This window comes from Podarcis filfolensis (genome assembly GCF_964270895.1).
Source record: "Podarcis filfolensis genome assembly, chromosome: 14".
In the NCBI taxonomy this organism is placed as follows: domain Eukaryota; kingdom Metazoa; phylum Chordata; class Lepidosauria; order Squamata; family Lacertidae; genus Podarcis; species Podarcis filfolensis.
This window is the reverse complement of record NC_139616.1, coordinates 13,216,224-13,242,023: the sequence shown is the minus strand read 5'-3', so window position 1 is coordinate 13,242,023 and position 25,800 is coordinate 13,216,224. Positions and strand designations below refer to the sequence as shown.

General features: G+C 42.0%; 1 protein-coding gene across 2 annotated transcripts in view; it reads left to right on the top strand.

Annotated features, from left to right (window-relative positions):
• The window catches only part of SHC4 (SHC adaptor protein 4), a 57,487-nt gene that overhangs the window by 20,193 nt on the left and 11,494 nt on the right, over positions 1 to 25,800 (top strand). For both annotated transcript variants that reach the window (XM_083586578.1, XM_083586577.1), the window contains 6 exons: positions 1,360 to 1,430; positions 16,785 to 16,848; positions 19,035 to 19,154; positions 20,097 to 20,150; positions 20,835 to 20,886; positions 23,989 to 24,115. In XM_083586578.1, coding sequence (XP_083442704.1) covers positions 1,360 to 1,430; positions 16,785 to 16,848; positions 19,035 to 19,154; positions 20,097 to 20,150; positions 20,835 to 20,886; positions 23,989 to 24,115 — 488 coding nt within the window. The remainder of the gene's footprint in view (positions 1 to 1,359; positions 1,431 to 16,784; positions 16,849 to 19,034; positions 19,155 to 20,096; positions 20,151 to 20,834; positions 20,887 to 23,988; positions 24,116 to 25,800) is intronic.

Genomic DNA, 25,800 nt, shown 5'->3' with positions numbered 1-25,800 from the left:
ATTTCTCTTCTCTCTCTCACCCTCCCCACCCCAACCTTGCAGTTTTTGCTCAGCGTAGCTTCCCACACAGATGTGTGCAGCGTGATCTTACTCACAGTCATATGATCTCAAACTGTGACTCACCTACTCCTCCGAATCTTTGGCTTTATCAAGCATGGCGAAGCACAGCCCTGCCAGTTTGCAATATTTCTGCTCTTAACAGAAAACAGAGCACGCATATAAATACACCGTTGCCTCCCTTTCATAGCATAGATCATACACGTTCTTCAATGGATAAATGATCTCAAGGGGAATTTTTCAAATATTTGATTCGAAAAGCCTCTTCATAAATACCCTCCTCCCCTTAAAATCTACATCTTAGTCTTGGGAGCTAATTGCAGTATTATATGAAATGCATTGCAACTTCTTTGTTATTACATTATATATGATGCCATATTAGGGATGGGAACACTGATTCTGTTTGCATCTAAAGGCGACTCCATCCATATGGAAACTGAAACACAGCCATCCTTCAGAATTCACGCCTGTCCAGATTTTGCAGTACAGTTCTCCCAACTGACCCTTTTTTAATAAACAGAAATGCATATACATTAGGGGAAAGTGTGCATAAGAATGAATATATTAGAAAATAATAACATACAAATATGCATTAGATTAGGGAAAATTGCTTACAGAAATGTATGCATTAGTCAGCGTTAGGAATGGTGAGGTCTAATTCTGGTTCTCCCACTTTCTCATTTTACGATCCATAAATTCAGTTTTCCACGTTTCTGCAGCAGTTATCCATGCATCACAATTTTAACATGCATCACAATTTTAGTGTGAATTTCTCCTAGCACACACATTTTTGTATGCAGTTTTGACTAATGTACACATTTTTGCAAGCAATTTCCCTTAATATAATGCATTTCGGTATGTTATTTTCACCAATAAATTCATTTTTATGCACGCTTTTATGCACTTCTGACAGTCAGGAAAAATGAGAAAACATTTGTATTTACCCAGGCGTTTGATGGCTGAAATACACTGTTCTTGGCAACCCTGAAATCACTGGATAAGGTTATGTTTTCAACTGTAACTGTTTTTAGAATGTTTTAATTGCTTTTAGAATGCTTTTTTATTGTCTTGTTTTGAATGTGTTTGCTACTCTAGGCTCCTTCGGGTGGAAGGGCTGGATATAAATTCCATAAATAATAAGAAATGGGGAGATTTTGGAATGGGTTTATGTATTTCTGTGCTATCATTTTAAATTAATGAGTATATCTTTTGAACGTTTTCTGATTGGAACTTCTTTCTCTTTATTTTTCTAGATAATTTTTAAACAGCTGTGATTTCTCTCTCTCTCAATATTTACTCTAGTATATGGGCTGTATTGAAGTGTTGCAGTCAATGAGATCTCTGGATTTTGGCACTCGGACACAAGTTACCAGGTAAGTAGTTGAAGTTTGAAAGAAGCAGCTTACTAAATAGTGAATCATTTATTTTGCAGGTAGAAGTGATTGTTTTTCAAATTCTACTGACTTTTTAACGTAGTCCTTTTTGTTCTGTTTGAGGCTACAATAGCAGCTCATAGGGTCGGCCGGCTCATGATGTGAGGTGGGCAATCACCTCGGGTAGCAGATCTGGCATCTGAGAAGCACACCACACACCACCCGATTTTCTTTAGCCCCTTCTGGCTTCCTGGGCTGTCCTGGCAGCTCACAAAGAGTAGACATCAATAAATAAAAAATGCAGCCACGTGCAAATATTATCACGTGGGAACTTACACATTCTTATTTCTACTGTAATTTTCAAGAGGGTAAGAAAAGCAATAATCCTTTTTGGAAAAGTAGGAGAACTGGGTTTTAAAAAATCGTTGCTACAGTCTAAATGAAAGAGAAAGGGGGCCTTTTTGTTGGTGGCTCCTGGCTCTGGAATCTCTCCCTAGGGAGGCCTGCCTGGCGCCCAGGTTCAAATTTTTCTGCTTTCACGGGCCTCTCAAGATCTAATTTTAAGTCCCTGTGGTACAGTTGATAGTTGTAATATATGAACGTATCTGATAGCTGTTTTTGTTCTGCACTGTATGCACTATTTTATTGTGCCTATTTTGTATTTAGGTCTTTATGTTGGTCATCTCAAGATTATTGTGGTTTTATCAGAGCATGCTTTTATTTTCTTCTTATTTGCATTACACCTAGAGAAGATATTTTATGAGATGTCTCATAAGTATATATAAAACACCCTGCTTTCCCTTAAGCCCTCTGTGACACCATTGTGAGTCTCCCTCTTGGGACTAATATCAACTTGGCTGGTGGGGGTGGTGGAAAACTTTCATGCGGTCTGTGGGGGAAAAGAGTTTAATCAGCTATTTACATTTTAAAATAAAATAAATTGCACCCTTAATTGCTTCCATGCACTTAACATCACAACTAGCTTGGCCCTTAAAGGGAAGAAGAGAATCAGTGGTAACCACAATTAATAGCTGGCTAGTATGCCGATCCAAAGCTTGGGTAACCTTGAAAATCTCATTTAAAAACTTACGTTGTACATATTTCTGATATGCTTAGCCATATTCTGTACAGGCTACATATGGTTCTGCTTCATGCCATGCCTTGGAAGATTGTACCAAAATTCTATTTTTTCCCCCTCAGACAATTCAACATTAACTTTATGCCATACGAACATCTGATGGATTCCAAACTGTGCTGTAATCTTTGTGACATTGGGCTTATCAGCTCCCCAGAGGTTGTGAATGCTGATTTCTGAACACACAAACCTAACCTTATAATAACGCAAACACCTCTTTTTCCAGTGAGACACAGTTTGGGAACATACATCCTACTGCATATCATAGTAGAACATTCAGAATTGATCAGAAAGAATGAGAGTTTTCAACTCTAGATCAGAGATTCTAATCTATCCCACTATATGGGTAGTAAAAACTCACAAATATTGTCTCCTTCAGCCAAATCATCTAATGCTTCCCCATAGTTAAAACTTCATAGCCATGTATTAGATTAATGTTAATAACATTCCATGTTTTATTTAGATGAAGGGGCTTGTTTCTGGAGCTAATTTCAGGCTGCCAATAGTTAGCAAGTATCAGGAAACAAAGCAGCACCTCTATTTGTCATCTTGATCTAGGTTTTATGCATTTCCAGTATATAGCATGGTAACCGGTTATACCACATGGCGTTATGTGGCAGACAGAATGTGTAAAAGAATTCAGGCATGCCCAGAAATCTGATGGAACAGAAACTGCACCAAATGTTTGTGCTCTACTGCATATGTGATGCACAAAAAAGTTCTTTTCCACAAAAAATGCAAGCAACTTATGGGGCAGGATGGGAGGAAAGCAAGTGGATCAGAAGAAAATGACTTGTTGTCAACATTAGACAACTATCCCAAGAATAGGAATTGAGAGAATCTGTCCGTTTCAGTTTCTCAGTTTTTCATTTTTCCCAATCTTAAATTCAATTCTCATTTCCACATTATTTTGCTTTCTTTTTTTTTAGAATTCTGCATGGAAATTCACCAGCATTTTAGTGCAAATTTCTCCTAATCTAATATACATATATACTCCTAATATACATATATGTATGCAATTTTGCCTAATATGCACATTTATACAAAGCATATAGTGCACTAATATAGTACACTTTTGTATGTTATTTGCAGCAGTATATGCATTTTAATTCACATGTTACCCGAGTTACATGCATCTTTGTACACCTCACATGACTGGAGAACTGCATTGCTAAATTCAAAGGAGTGCAGATTTCGAAGGGTGGGTGTGTTTTGGTCCCCATATTGTTTGGAATATGTGGATGAAGTCTGTTCACTTTAATAGGAAGTGAATGAAATTTCTCCCTCGTCCTTAACCAAGAGGGATCTGTTCAGGCATCTAGACATGTAGCTGATGAAGCTGAGTGTCCACATTGTGATGTTCATATGAACCCCACTGAACAGATACTGAATGCCTCTTTTGATGAAGATAAGGATGTACATCTTCTTCTAAGACTTCTAGTCGTCGTAGATGCCCGGTTGCATGCAACTAGAACTGGCTTCAGAGGCTGACATTTACAATGGGCAACAGGCCATTTGAATCACTGCCCTGTTTTCTTCTGTTTTTGCATGCATGGTCTGGGGGGGGAAATCAGTCTAGAAAATACGTTTGGCTGCCCTTTTCTCTCAAGTTGCCACGCAGAACATATTATTGTGTCATGGTCCCTGTTCATATCACTACTATTTATCAAAGTGATATTGGAAGGGAAATGACGTTCAGTGGTTGGTGTTGAATGCATTTCGTTTAATAGGCTAGCAAGTCTCAGGCTTCAGCCTGAGCTGCAAAGAGCCTGTAGCTAGATATTATTTCACTAATATATTACCCACCACCAATCATACGAATGAATATCATAAAATGTCTCCATTCAGCAGGAAGCAATAAAGACAACCCATGGTTCCCTGAAGGCTATTTAAGCATGAACTACACTGTTCTGTATGTCATCTTGAGACATCTATAACTTCCTCTGCAAACCGATTTTCTGCTGTAGAGAAGCACAGATGTGGTATTCCTATGTTAAATCTAAGATTGGAATTAATTGCTCCTGTGTTTTACTTCCACATGTTGGAGGGGAATCTTATATGCCTTTCCTCTGAGAACAGGCATGCTTTCCTAGACTGTGGTCAGATAGGAGTGTGTCTTTCAAGATTCTAGTTTTTTCTTTGCCCCCCGCCAACCTTGGTGAAATTGATAGTGCCGTGAAGGGTTCTGAGGCAACAGCTTCTTAATATTTTGACATTTGTGCCACACAGCACAATTGTAGGAAATTGTCAGAGCAGGGACATCCTTCAGAGGATGGCAGAGGGCAAGCAGGTTTCTCTCTCTCCTATTTTTCAGACCACATGTCATTAACCCATATATCTGATCATTGTGAAGAATATAAAAAACACCACAAAAGCTCTGAAAACAGTTGCTTTAGAAAGTTCATCTTCAATACATCCAGGAGCAGACCTTTGGACCTTTCTGTGAATTTCTCCCCACCCTCATGCTGTAACCTAAAACATTGTGCCTGGGTGAAAACATACACACAAAATAATGAGGGAGCAGGATCAGGAAGAAAAAAGAGAGAGGCAAGACTTTTAAAAAAAAGAATTGCAAACTGATAGGGAAGTTAAGATTAGAAAGATAAGAAACTGAAATTGAAACTAAACCATGCAATGGTGACAAAGGATGCTATTTCACACCGCGGCCAAAGCACAGCAGTGGAAGACCCCCGTGCTTCCCGTAGGGCACTAAACCCTGCAGGCTCAGCTGCCTTTGCTTGTGTCCAAACTTAGGTGCAGGGGCCAGCAGCCTGGCAGGGAAGGGAAGGGAAGGGTCAACACGTAATAGCAGAGCATCTTCTTTGCATACTGGATAGTCCCAGGCTCAATACCCAGAATCTCCAGGTCTGGCTAGGAAAGATTCTCTCTTTGAAATCCTGGAGGGCTGTGGCCAAGTCAGTGTAGATCCGGTTGGGTGATCCTTGGTGGCGTTGATGAGAGTTGTAGTTCAGCAATATCTGGAGGCCCAGAGGTTCGCAGCACCTGGTGTAAACAATACTTAAGCTAGAGGAACCAATGGTTTGATTCTGTAGGTAAAGGTAAAAGGTAAAGGGACCCCTGACCATTAGGTCCAGTCGTGGCCGACTCTGGGGTTGCGGCACTCATCTTGCTTTATTGGGCGAGGGAGCCGGCGTACAGCTTCCGGGTCATGTGGCCAGCATGACTAAACTGCTTCTGGTGAACCAGGGCAGCACACGGAAACGCCGTTTACCTTCCCACCGGAGCGGTACCTATTTATCTACTTGCACTTTGACGTGCTTTTGAACTGCTAGGTTTGCAGGAGCAGGGACCGAGCAATGGGAGCTCACCCCGTCACAGGGATTCGAACTACTGACCTTCTGATCGGCAAATCCTAGGCTCTGTGGTTTAAGCTACGTTTTTGCAAGAGTTGCATCTGTTAGAAGGCCTGTGTCCAGGGTTATCCCTTACCACCTGCTAGGAGATATTACGTATACAGTGGTACCTCAGGTTAAGAACTTAATTTGTTCTGGAGGTCTGTTCTTAACCTGAAACTGTTCTTAACCTGAAGCACAACTTTAGCTAATGGGGCCTCCTGCTGCCGCCGTGCCGCCGGAGTACGATTTCTGTTCTCATCCTGAAGCAAAGTTCTTAACCTGAGGTACTATTTCTGGGTTAGCGTAGTCTGTAACCTGAAGCGTATGTAACCTGAGGTACCACTGTATTTTGGTGTCTGGGATGCTGGATTAAGGAGGACGAGGTGGGGCAACACCTGTTTGCACATTCCACTGCACTTGTGGATACATATCCAATATACACGGGGGTTCCTAGTCATTCCAGTGGTATATCTTGCTTCCAACCAAGGAATCTCCTTAGTCAGATAGGAGCTGGTGCTCAAGGACACATAGTGAAGGATGGCATCCCTAGCACGACACAAACAATGGAAAGAAGAATCCAGTGGGTAGGGTGGGCTAGATTTCTTTTGCATTTCCAACATCAATAAAGAAGATGCAGAAATGGGTTGAAGACTGTGCCTAGTTATTAAAAGAGGCTTCTGCATTAAAGCTGAAGCAATGCCTTTGAAAATGAATTGTTACAAGCTTAAGTCATTAAAGCTCCTATTCAGCCTTAATGGATTGCTCATACTTGGGAGTCGGAAGCTTTTTGCTGTTGCAATTAACTTATGCATATCGTTAAGTTTGCAACAACAACAAAAAAGGATTGCATACCCAACACTTAAATAAACATTTCACATTTGCTTTCTACCATACAGTAGTAAGAAGCGAGCTCTATCTCATTCTGGAAAGCAAAAAGAAGTGAAGGTAAACATTCAGTTGCCGCTTACACATTGGAACACTCCTAAATAATTTTAAAACTTCTGTGTGTTGTAGTATATATTCTTACACACCACCCCAATCTCCATGAGTGGTGTGAGGTTCCAGGGGTTCCAGGTGCTTACCCAGGGTTGTGCTTCTGTTGGGAAGATAAGGCACAGCAGTGGCTAGCGTCTTTAAGAAGTATGGTTTATTAACATATTTACACCTAAAGGTAAAGGTAAAGGGACCCCTGACTGACGTGGCCGACTCTGGGGTTGCGGCGCTCATCTCGCTTTATTGGCTGAGGGAGCCGGCGTACAGATTCCGGAGCATGTAGCCAGCATGACTAAGCCGCTTCTGGCGAACCAGAGCAGCACATGGAAACGCCGTTTACCTTCCCGCCGGAGTGGTACCTATTTATCTACTTGCACTTTGATGTGCTTTCGAACTGCTAGGTTGGCAGGAGCAGGGACCGAGCAATGGGAGCTCACCCCGTGGCGGGGATTCAAACCGCTGACCTTCTGATCGGCAAGTCCTAGGCTCTGTGATTTAACCCACAGTACCACCTGCGTCCCCCGCGTTACACCTAGATGCTTGCAATTGGGGGGTATGGAGTATCCTGGAACAGGGCAAGGCTGGGTGCCTGGAATCCTGAGCAGAAGCATTGTAATGTATTATTGCAAGTCTCACTTGTATACAACTGCAAGTAAGAAGGGCTGTCTACATGCAATGGTGGAGTCAAGAGAGTCAGTGTGTGCATAAACTGTATGTAGATGTTAACCTGATCATCTTTTGCTTGAGGAGGGGGCCTGCCACTACAATGCCAATTCTCTTTCTTTCTGTTACATGTATATTTCATGCATGTAGCTTGAACAGCTGCATAGGACTTAATGCACAGACTATCATTGCAACCTATGGCACTCCTACATTTTAATACCTGCTGTGGATACCCTAGGCCAGGCATAGGCAAACTTGGCCCTCCAAATATTTTGAGACTACAATTCCCATCATCCCTGACCACTGGTCCTGTTAGCTAGGGATGATGGGAGTTATAGTCCCAAAACATCTGGAGGGCTCAGTTTGCCTATGCCTGCCCTAGGCCTAGTATAATATACACCAGTATTTTTTACAAGTGTCACAAAACCACATACAATTCGGTATGTGTTCATTGCAGTACAATTCTGTATTCCCGGAAGAGAGCACCATTGAGTTCAATGGGCTTTACTCCTGGGCCAATTTGTTTGGATTACATGCTTCAACATAGGGCTCTAATCTTTTCCGGCTAGTCTCAGGGGGAAGAGAATATCTAATCTATTCCTGTTTGGGACAGATCTTTGGGAACATAACACTTGTAAGCAACAACTCTTGGTTCTATGTTTCGTACTGTGTTGTTTTTGTAAAAGAATTTGGAAACCAAAATAAGATTTAAAAGTTAGCATGCACTTGATCTGGCTGTCCTCCTTTTATTAGTACACAGTTCATGATTTTTCTAAATCGTTTGGTTTGGTTTCTCTCATGTTCTGTCTTGCTGACAGTAGTTTTGGGACCTTTACGGGATAACAAAGTTGGGATCTATACCTTGTTGGATAGCTACATTAAACCTTGAAAGCAGCTAGGCAAAACCGCTAGAGTTAGAAGGCATCTGAAATTGTGGGGCTAACTGGATAAGGCTGATTTTATCTTGATGATTAGACTTTCTACTTTGTCAATACATACAATCCCTTTCTGTTCTGCGGGTGAAGGAAGGGCCTCAGATGCTTAAAATCGAATCTTCAACAGCATTCTTGTTCACTTACATCAGCCCACCTCCTTGCTCCCAGCCTCATTCGGAGAAACAATAAACAAAGTGGGCCAGTGTTCATTGCAAGATTGCCTCTCCTCCTCAACAAAATTCTTTTTTCTAGACGGTCTAGAAGACCACAGGCTCCAGGGCTGGCAAGTTCCTTGACACCCAAAAGAGTTTCAGATGCTTTTAGCATGAAATGGCTGGTTTCATGCAGTTTCAGGGCAATAAAAGTAACAAATTCCTCATATGCTGGATAAAATCAAATTGGTTTTGCGATTTCCACCTCTGTGTGTAATTGTCAGGCTCAGTCCAATGCTATATAGACAATTTAAACAGATGGGGGAGGGCAGAACAGAACTGTGTCAAGGCTTCAAGGCTAATCCATAAATGACTCAGAGAGGATCCCCCCCACCTGACCTAGAGACAACAAGGTGTGTGTGTGTGTGTGTGTGTGTGTGTGTGTGTGTGTACACATTCAAGGTTTCCCAAAGTAACTAACACGTCAGCTTGTATGTATGTATGTATGTATGTATGTATGTGTCTGTCTGTCTGTCTGTCTACAGTATTGCAATTACAAAAAGAAAAAATACAAAACAGTTAGAGTTGCTCTTGGTAATTGCAATATTATTGTTCTTGCCTGAAAGTGATACCAGTTGACAAAATAGAGCAGAGGGACGCGGGTGGCGCTGTGGGTTAAACCACAGAGCCTAGGACGTGTCAGTAAAGGAATTCCATTTCTCTAGACAATCAGAAGTTTCACATCACCTGAGATCTTTGCACAAAGCTCTGCTCCACATTCTGCCATTCTCTGATTGTACTTCTGTTGCCTTTTTTTATTTCTTTAGCCTGTACTTTTAACCATTCTTTATACAACAACACTTTGGCAGCCAGGCATCCAAAAAGCAACATAAATGTTAACATAGCATCTTTAGTAGATACCTTCCTCATTGTTAGGTGGGCCTTTATGTTAAAAAGCAAATACTTTGGTACTGTTGGTGCAGTGCTACAATTCACTACCTGATGACTGGTATACACTGCATTGTGATCGAATGAACTGCTCCCAGGAGGTTAAAGATGAGCAGAGGTTGTGTCTGTGCTGATTTTTTGATTTTCTTTTAAGATCACGGGTGCCAAAGCAACTCAAATTCCATGCCAGGAAAAGCAGTACCTGCAATCTATCTAAATTAAGCATGTTTGCATAAACCACAGAGCCTAGGACTTGCCAATCAGAAGGTCGGCAGTTCGAATCCCCGCAACGGGGTGAGCTCCTGTTGCTCGGTCCCTGCTCCTGCCAACCTAGCAGTTCAAAAGCACGTCAAAGTGCAAGTAGATAAATAGGTACCGCTCCGGCGGGAAGGTAAACGGCGTTTGCATGCGCTGCTCTGGTTCGCCAGAAGCGGCTTAGTCATGCTGGCCACATGACCTGGAAGCTGTACGCCGGCTCCCTCGGCCAATAAAGTGTGATGAGCGCCGCAACCCCATAGTCATCCGCGACTGGACCTAATGGTCAGGGGTCCCTTTACCTTTATATTTTATATTTATTTTTGCATCACTTGGCTTCTGCTAGTTATAACTGCCTCGGTCCCTTGCAAACCTTATGTAGCCAGCCCTCTGCTTTCTGAAATATCACTGTGCATAGCTTACATTTCTAAGCCTGTAGTTCCTGAAGCCATAAGAGCTAGAAATGGCATAACAGCCCTATAAAATAGGCCAGTATTACCTCAGTATCGCAAAAAGGAGAGAGAGAGGCTTCTTACTGAGAGGAAAGATTTGAACTCAAGACTGCCTAGTTCGTGGTTCAGTCTTTACGTTAGGTCTCTTGAGATGGCCAAAATTCCTTCATGGGGGTAAAGGTTTTGGGCTATTCAGCAAAGCATTTTCCACTGGACAATATAAATAATGGGGACCACTTGGTAACAAACTTTGACCTCCCACTGGGGGAAAAATTACTGGAGTGGGTAGCTGTTCCTGAAGTCCTGCTATTTTTTTCACATTCAAGAATGAGAACCCTTGTATTGTATTTGCTTTGGACTTATTCATTCTACCCAGAGGGTCTTTGGGCAAAGCAGCTGAGCATTCATTTATTGCCAAATTTCAGTTTGCCCCTCATCCCCCCCCCTTCATTCATCTTCTCAGTGTGCTTTCCTTACATAAGAGGCCAGTCTGTTTTATTCACTGTTGGGCCCTTGTATATGCTTGGAAGAGGAGTTTCCGCATCCTTATAAAGGCCAATTTAGTAGCTAGGAGCTTGGCAAGAACTTTTTCTCTGATTAATTGTTCGCGAGAAGGGAGTTGAAATGAATTTAAAATAATAATCAATAATTTACTTATATCCTGCTGTCCTTCTGCAAGGACTGAGAATGGCATACAGAACATAACCATAAAATCATACTATACAATCAATTAAAAAATGCAAGTAAAACAGTTTCTAAGAGCAATATCAAAATGCAATCAGCTCTTAAAGCAAAGAAAAACACAAACATAGCAGCAGCAGCAAAGTTAAAAGTTGTTATATAATAAATCTGCTACAAGCAACAATAGAGTCCACTGAAATAAAAGTGTATTCAGTTTTGGTAAAAGACAGTGAGGGAGCCTGGTGAATATCATTTTGGAGGACAGTACAATGTCGTGATGGCATCACCAAGAACGCTCTGGTGGAATCTACACAAATTTCCCCAATTTTATTTGTATTGGTTATTGAAACTCTGGCCAATGTAATTAGAGAAGAGGGAAATATAAAAGGAATAAGCAATAAATGAAAAGAGAAAATGAGCTTATTTGCAGATGACACCTTGCTGACAATTGAAAATCCATGGGAAAATATGCAGGTGTTAGAGGCACATTTGAAAAAAAAGAGAGAAATAACAGGGTTGCAAATTAATTGGTCCAAATCAGAGATGATGATATTTAACTACGATGAAGATGAAAAACGATTTTTTTTGAAGTAAATAAGAATAGACATAAAATTAAGAAATATAATAAAGTACTTGGGAATAAATATAACAAGAAATTTAGAACAACAGAATTTTAACAAATTAAAGAAGGAAATTAAGGAAAAGCTGGATAAATATAAGAAAAAAGCTTTCAGGCTTTTTTAAAAAAAAAAGCATTTTAAAAAATACATTGAATTTTCCATAAGGCTCACCATCACCATCTTGTGTCACATTGTATATTGCACGTAAAACGTTTTATTTGCAGTTGTATACCTGAGTCCTCTGTTTCTTGTGCTCACAAGCAGGGGGTTGGACTAGATGACCCTTGAGGTCCCCTCCAACTCTACAATTCTATGCCAAATCTCCTGAGTTGTCACAAAGAGCAGGGCCTCTGACATTTATCCTAATTCCCGGACAAACCTATATGGGAACAAGTAGTCCTCTAGCTTACCTGTTTCTAGGTAGGCAAACTAGGCGCTGGATCTGGCCCAATTGCCTTCTAAATCCGGCCCACTGACAGTCCGGGAATCAGCACGTTTTTACATGAGTAGACTGTGTCCTTTTATTGAAAATGCACCTCTGGGTTATCTGTGGGGCATAGGAATTCATTCATCCCCCCCCCAAAAAAAATATAGTCCGGCCCCCAACATGGTCTGAGAGACAGTAGACTGGCCTCCTGCTGAAAAAGTTTGCTGACCCCTTAGCTAGAGTCAGCACTTTAAACAGCCCAGAAGCATACAGGAAGCTAAAGTAACTAATGAACATAACATCGGAGTTATGCGCTAACCTGTGAGAGCAAGATAAAAGTCTTGCTGCTGTATTTGGATAAGTTGACGCTTCTGGACTGTATTCAGAGGCAGACTAGTCTAGGGGGCAGGGTGTCACAGAAGCATGGATGACAAACCACACCTGCCTTTTCCAGGTACATCTTCAGCTAGCATGTCTACAGAAACTTATAAAAAAGTCATCCTAGCAACTGCTGCAGGGACGCGGGTGGCGTTGTGGGTTAAACCACAGAGCCTAGGACTTGCTGATCAGAAGGTTAGCGGTTTGAATCCCCATGACGGGGTGAGCTCCTGTTGCTTGGTCCCTGCTCCTACCAACCTAGCAGTTCGAAAGCACGTCAGAGTGCAAGTAGATAAATAGGTACCGCTCTGGCGGGAAGGTAAACGGTGTTTCCATGCGCTGCTCTGGTTCGCCAGAAGCGGCTTAGTCATGCTGGCCACATGACCCAGAAGCTGTACGCCGGCTCCCTCGGCCAGTAAAGTGAGATGAGCGCCACAGCCCCAGAGTCGGCCATGACTGGACCTAATGGTTAGGGTTCCCTTTACCTTTACCAACTGCTGTCAGATAAGTATCCAGGAAAAGTGATGGATCAAGGAGTACCACTATCTTGTTAACACTCACATGCCACCAGTTTATCACGTCCACTGCCTCAGAGCTGTGTGTCAATTTAGGAATGGACAAATCCATTGAAGTAGAGATAATCCACCAACCACAGCCTTGGGCAGCTAGCAGACGGGGCTTCTTGCTGCCTCACGCCTTGAATGAAAATAAAGCAAGTTCCGCTACCAACGACTTATTGACATTTCCTTCCTCTCGGGGTGGGGATTGTGTATGGGTCGTGTGTGTCCCACTCCCCGCCAGCTACAATCCCTTGTAAGGGAAATGGAAAGTCATCAAGTCCCATTGCTCCCAGGGGGACTTGCTGTATTTGCATCCCAGGTGTGCAGTGTCAAGGAGTCCCATGTGCTAGCTACTACAAGTGGCCGAATAACCTATTTTTAAAACATTTAAACATAATATTTTAGATTAACAGAGGGAGGGCTGTCTCATAAAGGAATCCACACAACTGGATTACAAAGTGGATCCGTAATCTGATCTGGGTCATGATCACGCCTGGATTAAATCAGGTGCGTGTCCACTTCTGACTCTGAGTTTGGCGGATTCCTCCTACAGGTTGCATATTGGTAACTGCTCAGCCAGCCCAGGATAAAAAAACCCTAAAACATTCCTGGTCGCTAAACGTGTCTTTGTTTTAGCAGTCTCATTTAGGGTAGCAGTGGGGAAGTCTTTCAGTTGTTAGGCAATTAGGAGTCAAAAACACTTTTTGATCGGAAGACACAAGATTTACCCACCCTGGAAGAGTGGCAGATGAAGGTGATGGACTATATGGAATTGGCGGAAATGACTGGCAGAATCCGAGACCAGGGAGAAGAGTTGGTGGAAGAAGATTGGAAGAAATTTAAAGACTATTTGCAGAAATATTGTAAAATTAATGAATGTTAAAATGATGCTGGATTGAAAATAAGTGGCATTAGCAACAAAGTTAATAAGAATATGCAAAAATGGATTGATAATGGATGAAAACATATAGCTATAATATGTTAAGATATAGAGTTAAGATAAATGAAAGAGGGTAAGGATTTGCTGAATTGATTATGTAAATGGGAATACAAAAAGGGGAGGTGTGAGGAGGTCAAGGAAACAAGCAAATGAGCTTAAAGATATCAAAAAATGGATTTGTTTTTTAATTTTTTCCTATCTATTTGTTCTTTGTATTTTGTATTTTCTTTTTTTCTATGTATTTTTGTATTTTTTGTATTTTTTTATTTTCTTCCTTTTCTTTGCTTTCTTTTTATTCTGTAAATCTCTGTTTTTTGTAAAACCCTAATAAATATCTTATAAAAATAAATAAATAAATAAATACCCTAAGGGAAGGGGCTACCTGTGACAAGAGGTGAACTTGGAAAAAAAAAACCCACACTTTTTGATCTACTGCAGGCACATCCAAATTCTGCGTCGGGGGCCTAATTCAGCCCTCTGGTAGATTTAATCTGGCCCCTGTGGCAGTTTATTTCCTGTGGCAAAATCCCCCCCAAAAAGCTCAACAACTCCAATCCAAACTCAACAACTCCAATCCTAAAAAAAGGTCAACACTCATGTTCACTTCATCAAATCCAGCCCTCTTTGAAAAAAGTTTGGGCACCCCTGATCTACTCAGAGATCTACCAAGATATCCCAAGCTGGATTGCAAGAAAAGCTATTCCACTCAAACACTCACCCTTTGGATTCACGGAGTCAGTGGCCTTTGGCAAGGCTAAGTCCTTTTCTCCTTGCATAACTGTAATGAGGATAATTAAATGGTACATTGCATGCCAAAACAGAGATTCTGACTGATCTTATATCAGTGGTTCCGTTGTTGAACCATGGCGGCATCGGGAAGGGGAATGCAGCTTGTCATTTGACTATATGGTGTGTAATTTGTCAGTCTTTGATGTAGGTCATTAAGCGTGCAAGTGCTTTATTAGCCATCTGCTTCCCTCCCCTCTCTTCCCCCATCTGGACACAGAATCTTTAAAAGAGACATTCACTTAAATTTGGTTGGAAAGGAAATCTTATTAGAAGTTTAGGGTGTCCCCCTCTCCCATTTCTACCCTGCCTTGCCAACAAATGTTTAAGGCAGCTTGAAATCAATCACATTTTCAAAATCTTCACAGCAACCCTGCAAGGTTGGTTATACAGATAGATTGTGGTTTGTTCTCTAGGCTATCTATCGAGCTGCTTGATTAAACAAAGATTTGAGGCTGGAGATCCTGCATCCAGTTCTGCCATGCTTGCTACTAAACAACCATGGCTTTGTAAAAAGTAATATACGGTGAAATCCACCCCAAACTGGAAGTATTTTCATAGAATCATAGAACTGTAGAGTCGGAAGGGTCTCAACCCCCTGCAATGCAGGAATCTCAACGAGATCAAACATGACAGGTGGCCATCCAACTTCTGCTTAAAAACATCCCAGGATGGAAAGTTCAGCTCCTCCCGTGGGAGTCTGTTCCAGTGTCAAACAGCTCTTATGGTCAGAAAGTTATTCCTGATGTTTAGTTGAATTCTCCTTTCTTGTAACTTGAATCCATATGTTTGGGTCCCAGCCTCCAGAGCAGGAGCAAACAAGCCTATTCCATCCTCCATATGACAGCCTGTAAGATATTTGAAGATGGCTATTATATCTCCTCTCAGTCTCCTCTTTACCAGTCTAAACTTACCCAGGTCCTTCAACCATTCCTCATAAGGCTTGCTCTCCTAACCCTTGGTTATCTTGGTCACCCTCCTCTGCATACATTCCAGCTTGTCAATCAATCAATCAAAATGTTTATTCGGCTTTACGCCCATCATGAAACACAACACAACAAAACAAATCAAAACAAATCAAATCAAATAAAACAGCAGACTCGTACAAGCCACAAGTAGTATAACACAGTTCACAACTCACAAGGACAGATATTAGCCATTCATAAGAAAAGTTTAAGATTAAGATTAAAAATTTTAGACACTACACTAAAATCAATATCTGATGTCATTATAGAAAATTCTTATAACTATCAATAATCAACTAACATTCCATTCCGTCTCTTGTACGAGAGGACGGCTGTTAGGAATTTAGCAACCTGTAGGGTAATATAAGGATCCACATCTCGAAGAACCCAGGCAAACCAACTTGTCAATATCCTTCTTAAATTATGGTGCCCAGAACTGGACAAAATATTCCAGGAGTAAGGAAATGGATGCTTACCCCTTTCTTCAGGTGGGTGGCTGTTGCTACAAATGATACATTTATGTATTTATATTTTCATAAACTGTATATGCTGCAGAAAAAAACCTCAGAGACGTTTCTAACAAGGAGTGAAATCCCCAGAATTACTCCAAAGGTAGAGCTATGTTCGGTAGCTTTGCTTTTTATATGATAAGTAGAGACAGAGTACAAAGTAAACACACAACTGCTTTAACACCACACTGCATCACTACAACCAGTTTGGGAGAGGATAAAGTTTGCACAGTGGAGGGGAGAAATTTGTTTTAACGTTTCTTCGCATGTCTTGGACCAGCTGTCTTCCTTATTTCCTTACCCCCTAGTGCAGCCCCTGGTTGCTTGAGAGAGGCAGGGGGCAAGTTCAGTGGCTGCAGTGACTAGTTTCTTTAGCACTGGCACTTGGGACAAATGTCCCACTCGCCTAAAGGCCGGCCGGCCATACCCTTGTAAGTTACTAACAGTTATTTTCTGGAAGGTGGTTGTGCTGAAGCCAAAAAAAGGGGGACTTAAATATTGAAAATAAGTATTCACTGTCTGAATCTGAAGCTAAGGCTGCATAAATAAACCACATTGCTCCATCATCAACTGTCTGTGCTATTTGTTCTTTCTCAAAGGGAAGCAATAAGTCGGCTGTGTGAAGCTGTACCAGGAACGCAAGGAGGCATGAAAAAGAGGAAGGTAAATATGAAACTCCTAGAAATTTACCATTTACTAGTATTTGCTTGTTTTAATATATTTAAGTTGGGAAGGCATCGAGCAATCAGACACAGGCTAATCCCAAAGCAGCGGCATTTCTAAAGCAACAGCAATACACCCAAAGGCGTAAGACTCCTCCTACCTGCTGCTTGCAGAAACTTGTTGTTGTTTAGTCATTTAGTCGTGTCCGACTCTTCGTGACCCCATGGACCAGAGCACGCCAGGCACTCCTGTCTTCCACTGCCTCCCGCAGTTTGGTCAAACTCATGTTGGTAGCTTCGAGAACACTGTCCAACCATCTCGTCCTCTGTCATCCTCTTCTCCTTGTGCTCTCCATCTTTCCCAACATAAGGGTCTGTCACCATCTGCAGTGATCATAGAACCCAAGAAAGTAAAATCTCTCACTGCCTCCGTGGCTTATTCTTTTCCTAGCCAATTCAGCTCCCTCTTGGGCAAGTGGATGTGTACATTCCATCAAATAGGAATAGTTGCTATCAGTGAAAGACGTATTGTTTTATATGCCATGCTGCATACAAACCTAGAGAGAAAGGGCCATTTTCTTTATACTTGTTTATTTATTTTACAAGCGATTAAACACTAAAATATTGTGTAACAATGGCTGTAACTATACGAACATATCTGTGCTTCTAGTGAGATAGGTAATTAATCAAGGAACATCCACAGTGAAGGTAAACCGCCTTGAACAACAGCGTTTGCATTTACTTTAAAGTGCTTGTTATTTGATTAGCAGCCACTAGCAATGCTGAAATATTTCACCAGCATTTTATGCCAGGCGTCCCTCTAGAGGGAAGAAAAAAAGGAGAGTAACACACAGCCTGGGTTTCTGGCACTAAACTGAAAGCTGACATTGAACATGATGCTTTATGGGGGGGGGGGGGGAGGTATCTTCATCGCCTTCCCCTACACGCCACTGGCAACCAAATTCAGTGTTCAAACAGTGGTACCTCGGGTTACATACGCTTCAGGTTACAGACTCAGCTAACCCAGAAATAGTGCTTCAGGTTAAGAACTTTGCTTCAGGATGAGAACAGAAATCGTGCAGCGGCAGCGCAGCAGGCCCCATTAGCTAAAGTGGTGCTTCAGGTTAAGAACAGTTTCAGGTTAAGAACGGACCTCCGGAACGAATTAAGTACTTAACCCAAGGTACCACTGTATTAGAAATATCAGTGATGCCTACATTGGGACTGGACCACTTTGGCTATCCCATGTGTCCTCATTGCAGATGGACCTCCCCAGGTAGCTTGGGCCCCCCAAAAGAAGTCATCCTCAGCTCTCTCCTCCAACACTATGGTAATCACCTCTTCCATCTTTCACAAACACCCCAGTAGTATTTGTAGCTCGGCTACTTCTAAAGTAAGTGTGGAGAATCTGTCGCCCTCCAGAAGTTGTAGGACTACAGCTCCCATCAGCCCCAGCCAGCATAGCTAATGGTCAGCAATGATGGAAGTTGTAGTCCAACAACATCTAGAGGTTCCCCACCTCTGTTATCAAGGAAGGGCAGAACTCTAATTTGTTTCATCTTTATATTTGCATCTTGATCTTTCCTTCGTCTGTTGAGCTGGCCTCAGTAGCCTCTACTGCAGTTGAATATGCCAGCACTACACAGATTGTGTTTGGCTTTGTAGGGCAGGGGCCACAATACTTCCATATTGTTGTGCCTTTCCAATTTGTCCCTGGGTCCCATTGAGCCCCTACATATGTTACAGATGGCTAGAAATTCTATTTTTGCTACACTGGAATCGCAACATTTTAAGTACCTAAAGTCCCCCTTTCCATGTACCATAAACAGCATAGTTGCTACTTGCTACCACCTTCATGGCTTCTTTCATGCTAGTTCGGATCCTTGTAAGTTCCCTCAGTTGCTCCTTTAATGCAGTGGTGGCCAAACTTGGCCTTCCAGCTGTTTTGGGACTACAACTCCCATCATCCCTAGCTAACAGGACCAGTGGTCAGGGATGATGGGAATTGTAGTCCCAAAACAGCTGGAGGTCCAGGTTTGGCCATCACTGCTTTAATGGGTATGTCTTGCATCTCCCAAGGGTCCTGGTGTTATAATAAATACTTTGTAATAATTAATTCATTTCATTTCTCCTTGGTTACGAGTGAAATGTGAAGACTAACAGGTAGGCATTTTGTTGTCTTTTTAGCCTCCAGCTAAATTTTTATCTCCAGTACTTGGTAAAAGTAACCTTCAGTTTTCTGGCATGAATACAAAACTGACCATCTCAACAACCAGCCTCACTCTACTGAACATTGAGACCCAGCAGGTAAGCTGGCACATTATTTTACATCAGGGTGGGGAACTTCCAGGCCTCAGTATATTCGTGGGCCACATCCACAGCTGTCAAGTGTCCCTTATTTGGCGGGACAGTCCCTTATCCCAGCGCCATGTCCCGCTGCTGTCCCTTATTGATGATGTCCCTTAAATAAGCTACTGAAGGTAATGGGGCCCTTTCTATTTCCAGCTGTCCTTTGTCAACAACAAATTGTTGCTGTTTTTTTGTGTTGAATATATGCTATATGGTAATTTATGGACCTAATAGGTATCTAAGGCCATTTGCACGCAACAAAATATGTATTTTATCAAAGTAATTGTTGATCCCTTATTTTGGCTGCTGATCCCTTATTTTCGAGGCTGCTGGTCCCTTATTTTCAAATCTGTAAGTTGACAGTTATGGGCACATCCCCTCTGCAAACAGCCCTCCTATTTCATGCCCTAATGTTTTCACCTGGCCGGAATTTGCCCTTGAGCTATAATCATGCCTCTGAATTACTGGTTGGAAGGCAGATGTGTTTGTGTGGTTGAAGCTAGCCTACTGTTGCTTAGCCCCCAGTTGTGCTACAATTCCCAGCACCAATAACAAACCACAGTTTCCAGGATTATTCTGAAGGGGGGCATGAGCTTTAAATGTATGGTGTGTGTATACAGCCAATGTAACTTAGCCTGTAACTAAGCCTAAATGTGTATTAACTAAAATGACTGTAGATGGCTGCTTTGTTCTTTCTCTACAATGTAACTCACTGGTGTTTTCTAGCTGCATAGCACCTTAGCATAGTTAATTGTTTTTAATTGCTCCTAATCCCTTCTTTGAATTGTTATACCGTACTTACTGTTGTTCATTTGAGATTGTGAGCCACTTGGGGCACCATTTTGTGGGAAAGTGGCATACCAATAAACAGATGACGACAATGATGTGTTTTTCCCCCAGATTATTGCAAATCACCACATGCAGTCCATTTCATTTGCTTCTGGAGGTGATCCTGTAAGTACAAATTTCTGAACTTCAATAACCTTTTATAACACACTGTCTGTCAGTTGTTTCATTTCATATGTGACTCGTTTCCAAGTTAAATTGTTCCCTGTCTTTCTGACTCTTCAGTGGTTCTGATTAGGAGAAAAGGCTCATTTTAAATGATAACTGAGGGATTTGTTTCATATGGAAAAGCTTGTAGTTTGCTTTTCCTTGACCATTAAAAACATAATACTTTGTTGTCACTCTGTTTTAGGCCATTTCCAGATGACTTGTTTATTCATTCATCCTGATTTGTTTGTGAGGAGATTAGACTATGTTGGTTATTTAATGAGCTTTCATTCTGATTTTTTTTTGCTGGGAGGTTAGATGATGTTGCATCAAAGCAAATGTTATTCTCCACTTGCCAGTGCATTTCCCCTTCACCTTTGTTATTGCAAAAAGCCTAATTTCTTGAAGAAATAGGTTTGTTGAGCAAGGCCTCCTGACCGACTATAATTGTGCAACCCGATTTTTGTCTCTATTGAATCCTGCCCCAAAACAGCAACAGTCTGGAAGTGTCCTTAAATATCCCTGCTTGCTTTCTTGTAAAGTGGGGTGGGGGGTAGGAGTCTGCTGTAAAATAGAATGACCGCATTGTAGTGGCTTAAGCTCATTAAATAAAATTTCTTTCCTCTTTGGCTTCATGTGTTTTAGGATACAACAGACTACGTCGCCTATGTTGCTAAAGACCCCGTTAATCAAAGAGGTAGGCGCAATCATTTCCAGTAACGCTGCACATATAAAAAATAATAATTTCCACTCACTTTCCATGTACCGTACTTCAAAATGTTGCCATGAGATGACCATACTTTGGAGGGAGAGCCAGATACAAATGCTAGAATTGAAATGATATATAATAAAAAGTTAAAGGACCCCTGGACGGTTAAGTCAAGGCAAAGGCAACTATGGGGTGCGGCACTCATCTCACTTTCAGGCCAAGGGAACCAGCATTTGTCCACAGACAGCTTTCCGGGTCATGTGGCCAGCATGACTAAACCACTTCTGGCGCAACGGTACACCATGACGGAAACCAGAGTGCACGGAAATGCCATTTACCTTCCCGCCACAGCTGTAGCTATTTATCTACTTGAACTGGCGTGCTTTCAAACTACGAGGTTGGCTGGAGCTGGGACAGAGCAACAGGAGCTCACCCCGTTGTGGGGATTCAAACCGCCAACTTCCGATCGGCAAGCCCAAGAGGCTCAGTGATTTAGACCAGAGCGCCACCCGCGTCCCAGTATATAATAAAGACATGCTAGTTTGGGGAAACCAGTGACTTTAAAGTTTTGTGATAACTTTAAACAGCAATTTAACACTGTTGTGGCAAACGGCAGGACTCTTTGGGCAACCTCACCCATGATGCCTGGTGATAAGGAGAGACCCCTTCCTCAGAACCAGGCAGAGCATGCCCATGCTGCCACTATGTCAGGAGCATGCAATTGTGAGGCAACAGGGAAGTGGCTGGGGAGGTGAGGGAAGAGGAGTTGTGGTCTGTAGTCCATCTCGGGCAACATGTTGTTTACTGTTTACACTGCTTACTGGTTTTCCTGATGAAAATCCTTCCTTGCCTGCCAGGTTCTATTTGCCCAGAAGGTAAGCTGCCTTCTACCCTACGGCAAATTGCAGTTGAGGCAATTTTAACTAGCTTAATGTGGGATAGGGAGAGTTAACCCCCTTCCCCACACGGCAGTTCCAGTCTGGACCAGGCCCTCCTGGAGCAGATTAGTTTTGTTTTTGGTTTAGCTAAAGATACGGAAATGCAAGCACACATTTCACGTATCATTTAGTTAAGTTTTTATTCTACCACATACAATGGCTTTCAAATATGTGAACCTTTGTGGAAAATAGGGTGCATAAGATTTTTTTTGTGCGAAAACCTTTCCTCCTACCTTTGTACAAGAAATCCCGAGGTCCATTAGTGGGTAGAGAAAGTAAAAAACACCCAAGAAGAGATCGTTGGCTTTATTATTTGATAGCTTTCTTATCAGAGTGGTCTCAAAGTGCCATCTGATGGCTAAGATGGGGAAATGTGGCTAGTCGATACCATAATGCTGTTATACAGCATTATGTGATGTTACTGTGTCTGGAATATTTTGTTCAGTTCTGGACACTTCACATCAAAAAGTGATATTGTAGAGTTGGAAAGGGTTCAGAGAAGGGCAACCAAAGTGATCAAAGGGATGGAATGACTTCCCCCCAGGAAGAAAGTTTGAGTGTTTTGGATGGTTTTAAAAGAAAATTAGACAAATTCATGGAAGATAAGGCCATCAATCACTATTAGCTTTGATGTTGAACTGGGCGAGGTAGGAGTCCCATGATTCAGAGGCTGGTGCAAACGGCGGTAGAGGCACAAGTGAAGCCATGGTTCCGATGCCGATGTGGAGGCGATGGATGGAACACAGTGCTCTGGCCAGAACAGTCAGCTCTGAATTGGTTCTGTTCAGTGATTTCGCTCAGTGTTTCAGCTCAGTGATTCAGCTCCGCTCAGAGGGTGGCCGCATCTGGCTGTGCTCTGTTGTCCATTGATCCCACCTTCGTCGCCAGTGTTAAGTTGTGGGTGAACATATCAGACGACGCAGCGATTCTTCAAACAGCTCTTGTTTATTCACAGGCCAGAACAGAACTGAACTGAAGGGTTCAGCCAGCCTGCTTATATAGAGCTCCACTAGAACGCAACAGTAACCATTTTCTGTAACTATCCAATCACTGAACGTCACTTTCGATCCCTTATTTGCATATGTGGACCTGAACTATCTGCAGTATCCCCCCCTGCTGGCCTAGGGTGAGAACTTCAGTACATAACAGTCAGAGGAAGTAATTCCTCTGAAATCCAGTTGCTGGATGAGGGGAGCATGCTCTTGTACTCAGGTCCTGCTTGCAAGTTTTTCCAGGCATCTGATCAGCTCCTGTGAGAACAGAATGCTGGACTAGATGGACCAATGGCCTGATCCAGCAGGCTCTTCTTATATTGTTATTTATGTTCCTGGAAATATATATTTTTAAGTGTCATTAGCAAGGCAACATAAAATATAATAATGTGACTATGCAAATCAGTGTTTACATTTGCACCTGGAGTACTGTCTAAATGACTCCAATGATTCCAAATATATCAGATGTGGAAATGAGACATCCAAAACAGTTTGTTGCAGAATACCCAGGACAAAATACCTCCTGTTCTGAAGAAAAGCTAAAAGAATTAACACTGCAATTCTATGCAAGCTAACTCAGAAGTCACTCTGTATTCAATAGTGCTAAACTTCCAGATGAGTGTGCACAGAATTATGGCTTAAATGTTAAACATAGTAGAATTTACTCCTGAAAGTCTGAAGTAACAATTAAAACCCTTATCTCCCTAAAAGTATTCTCCAGTATACCTCCAGAGCCAATGTCTGTACTTGGCCCGAGAAAAGATGAACTATGAAATTCCTTGGTACAAGGAAACCACTGCCTCAAAGAATTAAGCAAACAGATATCAGTAGAGAATGATGTTTGCAATTTGCAGTTGATTATTCCAAGCTCCACTTCCATCGGCCGCCATTTTGTTAGTGGCTCCACCTCTGCACTGCCATTTTGTAATTGGTGGGCTTCAGGAAATTTCAACCCTCTCAACAGATCCCTGTTGGAAAGTTTGAGAACTTAGGTTAGATTTGATTCCTTTGTTGTACTACTCTGGAAACTGTTCTAACCTTCACTTCAATGGAACTTTTACCTGCACAGCACTCTTGATAATCAGACTCCTAAACCTTTTAATATATGACAACGATTTATTTGTTTTCCACAACTTTTCTCTGTTGTTGTTTTTTTTTAGCCTGCCATATACTGGAATGTCCCAGCGGAATAGCCCAGGAAGTCATAAATACCATAGGGCAAGCTTTTGAGCTGCGTTTCAAACAGTACTTGAAGAATCCTTCCACTTTGATTGCTTCCAATGAAAGGTCAGCATGGTACTGGGAGATAATGTGAATGCCGAGCTCAAGGTCCTTGCAGTGTATCTCTTTCTCTCTACATCTCTACTGTCCCATACCTTGTCATTCACCAAGAGAACATTATGTCAGGGCTGGGAACGCTCAGGCCTGGGAGCCAAATGAAGCTCTTCTCATTATCTAGCCCCAGGACACACTGCTTCCTATAACCGAGTTGCAGTCCTAAAGGTAACCTAAAATAAAATCCCATGGAAAATAAAACTCCGAGGAAAAATCACAAATAGATTGTAAATTGTGCAGAAGAGCACACAGTTTAGTGGCAGAGTTCATGCTCAGTGTGCGGGTTCTAGGTTTGTGCAGGTTCTAGTTTCAACCCCCCCCCCCCAATTCCTGGTAATAGGATGTCCAGCAGCGCTGCTTTGAAAGACCCCAGCTTGTAGACCTGATGCCAGTCACAGTAGCTAACACTGTGTTTGTTGGATTAGTGGTCTGGCTCTGTATGAGGCAGCATTTGCCAAAGTAGTGCCCTTCACATGTTTGGGACTATTACCATCATGTTGGCTGGGGCTGATGAGAATTGTAGTCCAAAATATCTGGAGAACAACAGTTTGAGAAAGGCTGGTGGTATAAGGCATGACTTATGAATAAGTTGAGTGCTCCGCACTTATAGGTGAACAGATGTGAAATGTTGTCCATCTATTGCTCTGCAAATTGAATGGCTGCTTCTCCAGCCACGGTGAATTATACAATTAAATTCTTGAATTATATACTCCTAACCAGACTACGTGAACTCTGTCTCTTTCCTGTTCCCGGCCGTTTATAAAATTATGTTCTCATTATAAATTAAAAAGCAGGATTCAAGATTAGCTGCATTGCATTTTTACAGAAAAGACACAGCAAAGTTTGTTTGTTTTTTTGCCCCTGGGGGGAGGGGGGTATCCAAACGGACGATTTTTCAGATTTCTTGGTTGCAATTATGATGTAATTCATTAATATTTTGCTGCAGTTCCAACTGCAGCAAAATGCTACATTTATTTATTTAAGATGTTTATCTGCCACTTTCAGAAGGACCTCACAAAGCAGTTTATAAAAGATTGTTTAAAACTTTGATTTAAAAAAATGTTACCATGACATTGAAAGACATGAATGGGGAACCATTGTCATCTTAAGGGCCACTTTCACTTCTGGGCAACCTTCCAAGAGCCACATGCCAGTGGTGGGAGGGGCAATGGATGCAAATTTTATTATTGTACAATAAGCTACAGACATTGACGCAAACCTCTCTGTCCTCTATCAGAACAAAGAGAGGCATTATCAGAATTCAAGAACATATTTCCGACAGGCTAAAACACTTAGAGTAAAAAGCAGGTTAAGTGAAGGGTGTGGTCAGAGTGGGGATTTTGAGGGCTAGATAGAGAGGCATGGTGGGCCATATTTGGCTCCCAGACCTGAGCTACCCTACTCCTTTTGAAAGACTCCACCACAGAAAAGGCCCACTTAGAAGCTCTACAGTCTCAATTAAAAATTGCTGTATAGACCTGACTGAACTTTAAGAAAAGCCTGGGGAATCGCACCCTCTGTGCCATCATCTCAGACCACTCGGTGAGTGAGTATAACAGGGGCTTTTGGGTGGTGGTGCCAGATGTTTGGAATAACTTTCCTATGAAGATCCCACGAAGCTATGATGTATATCTGCC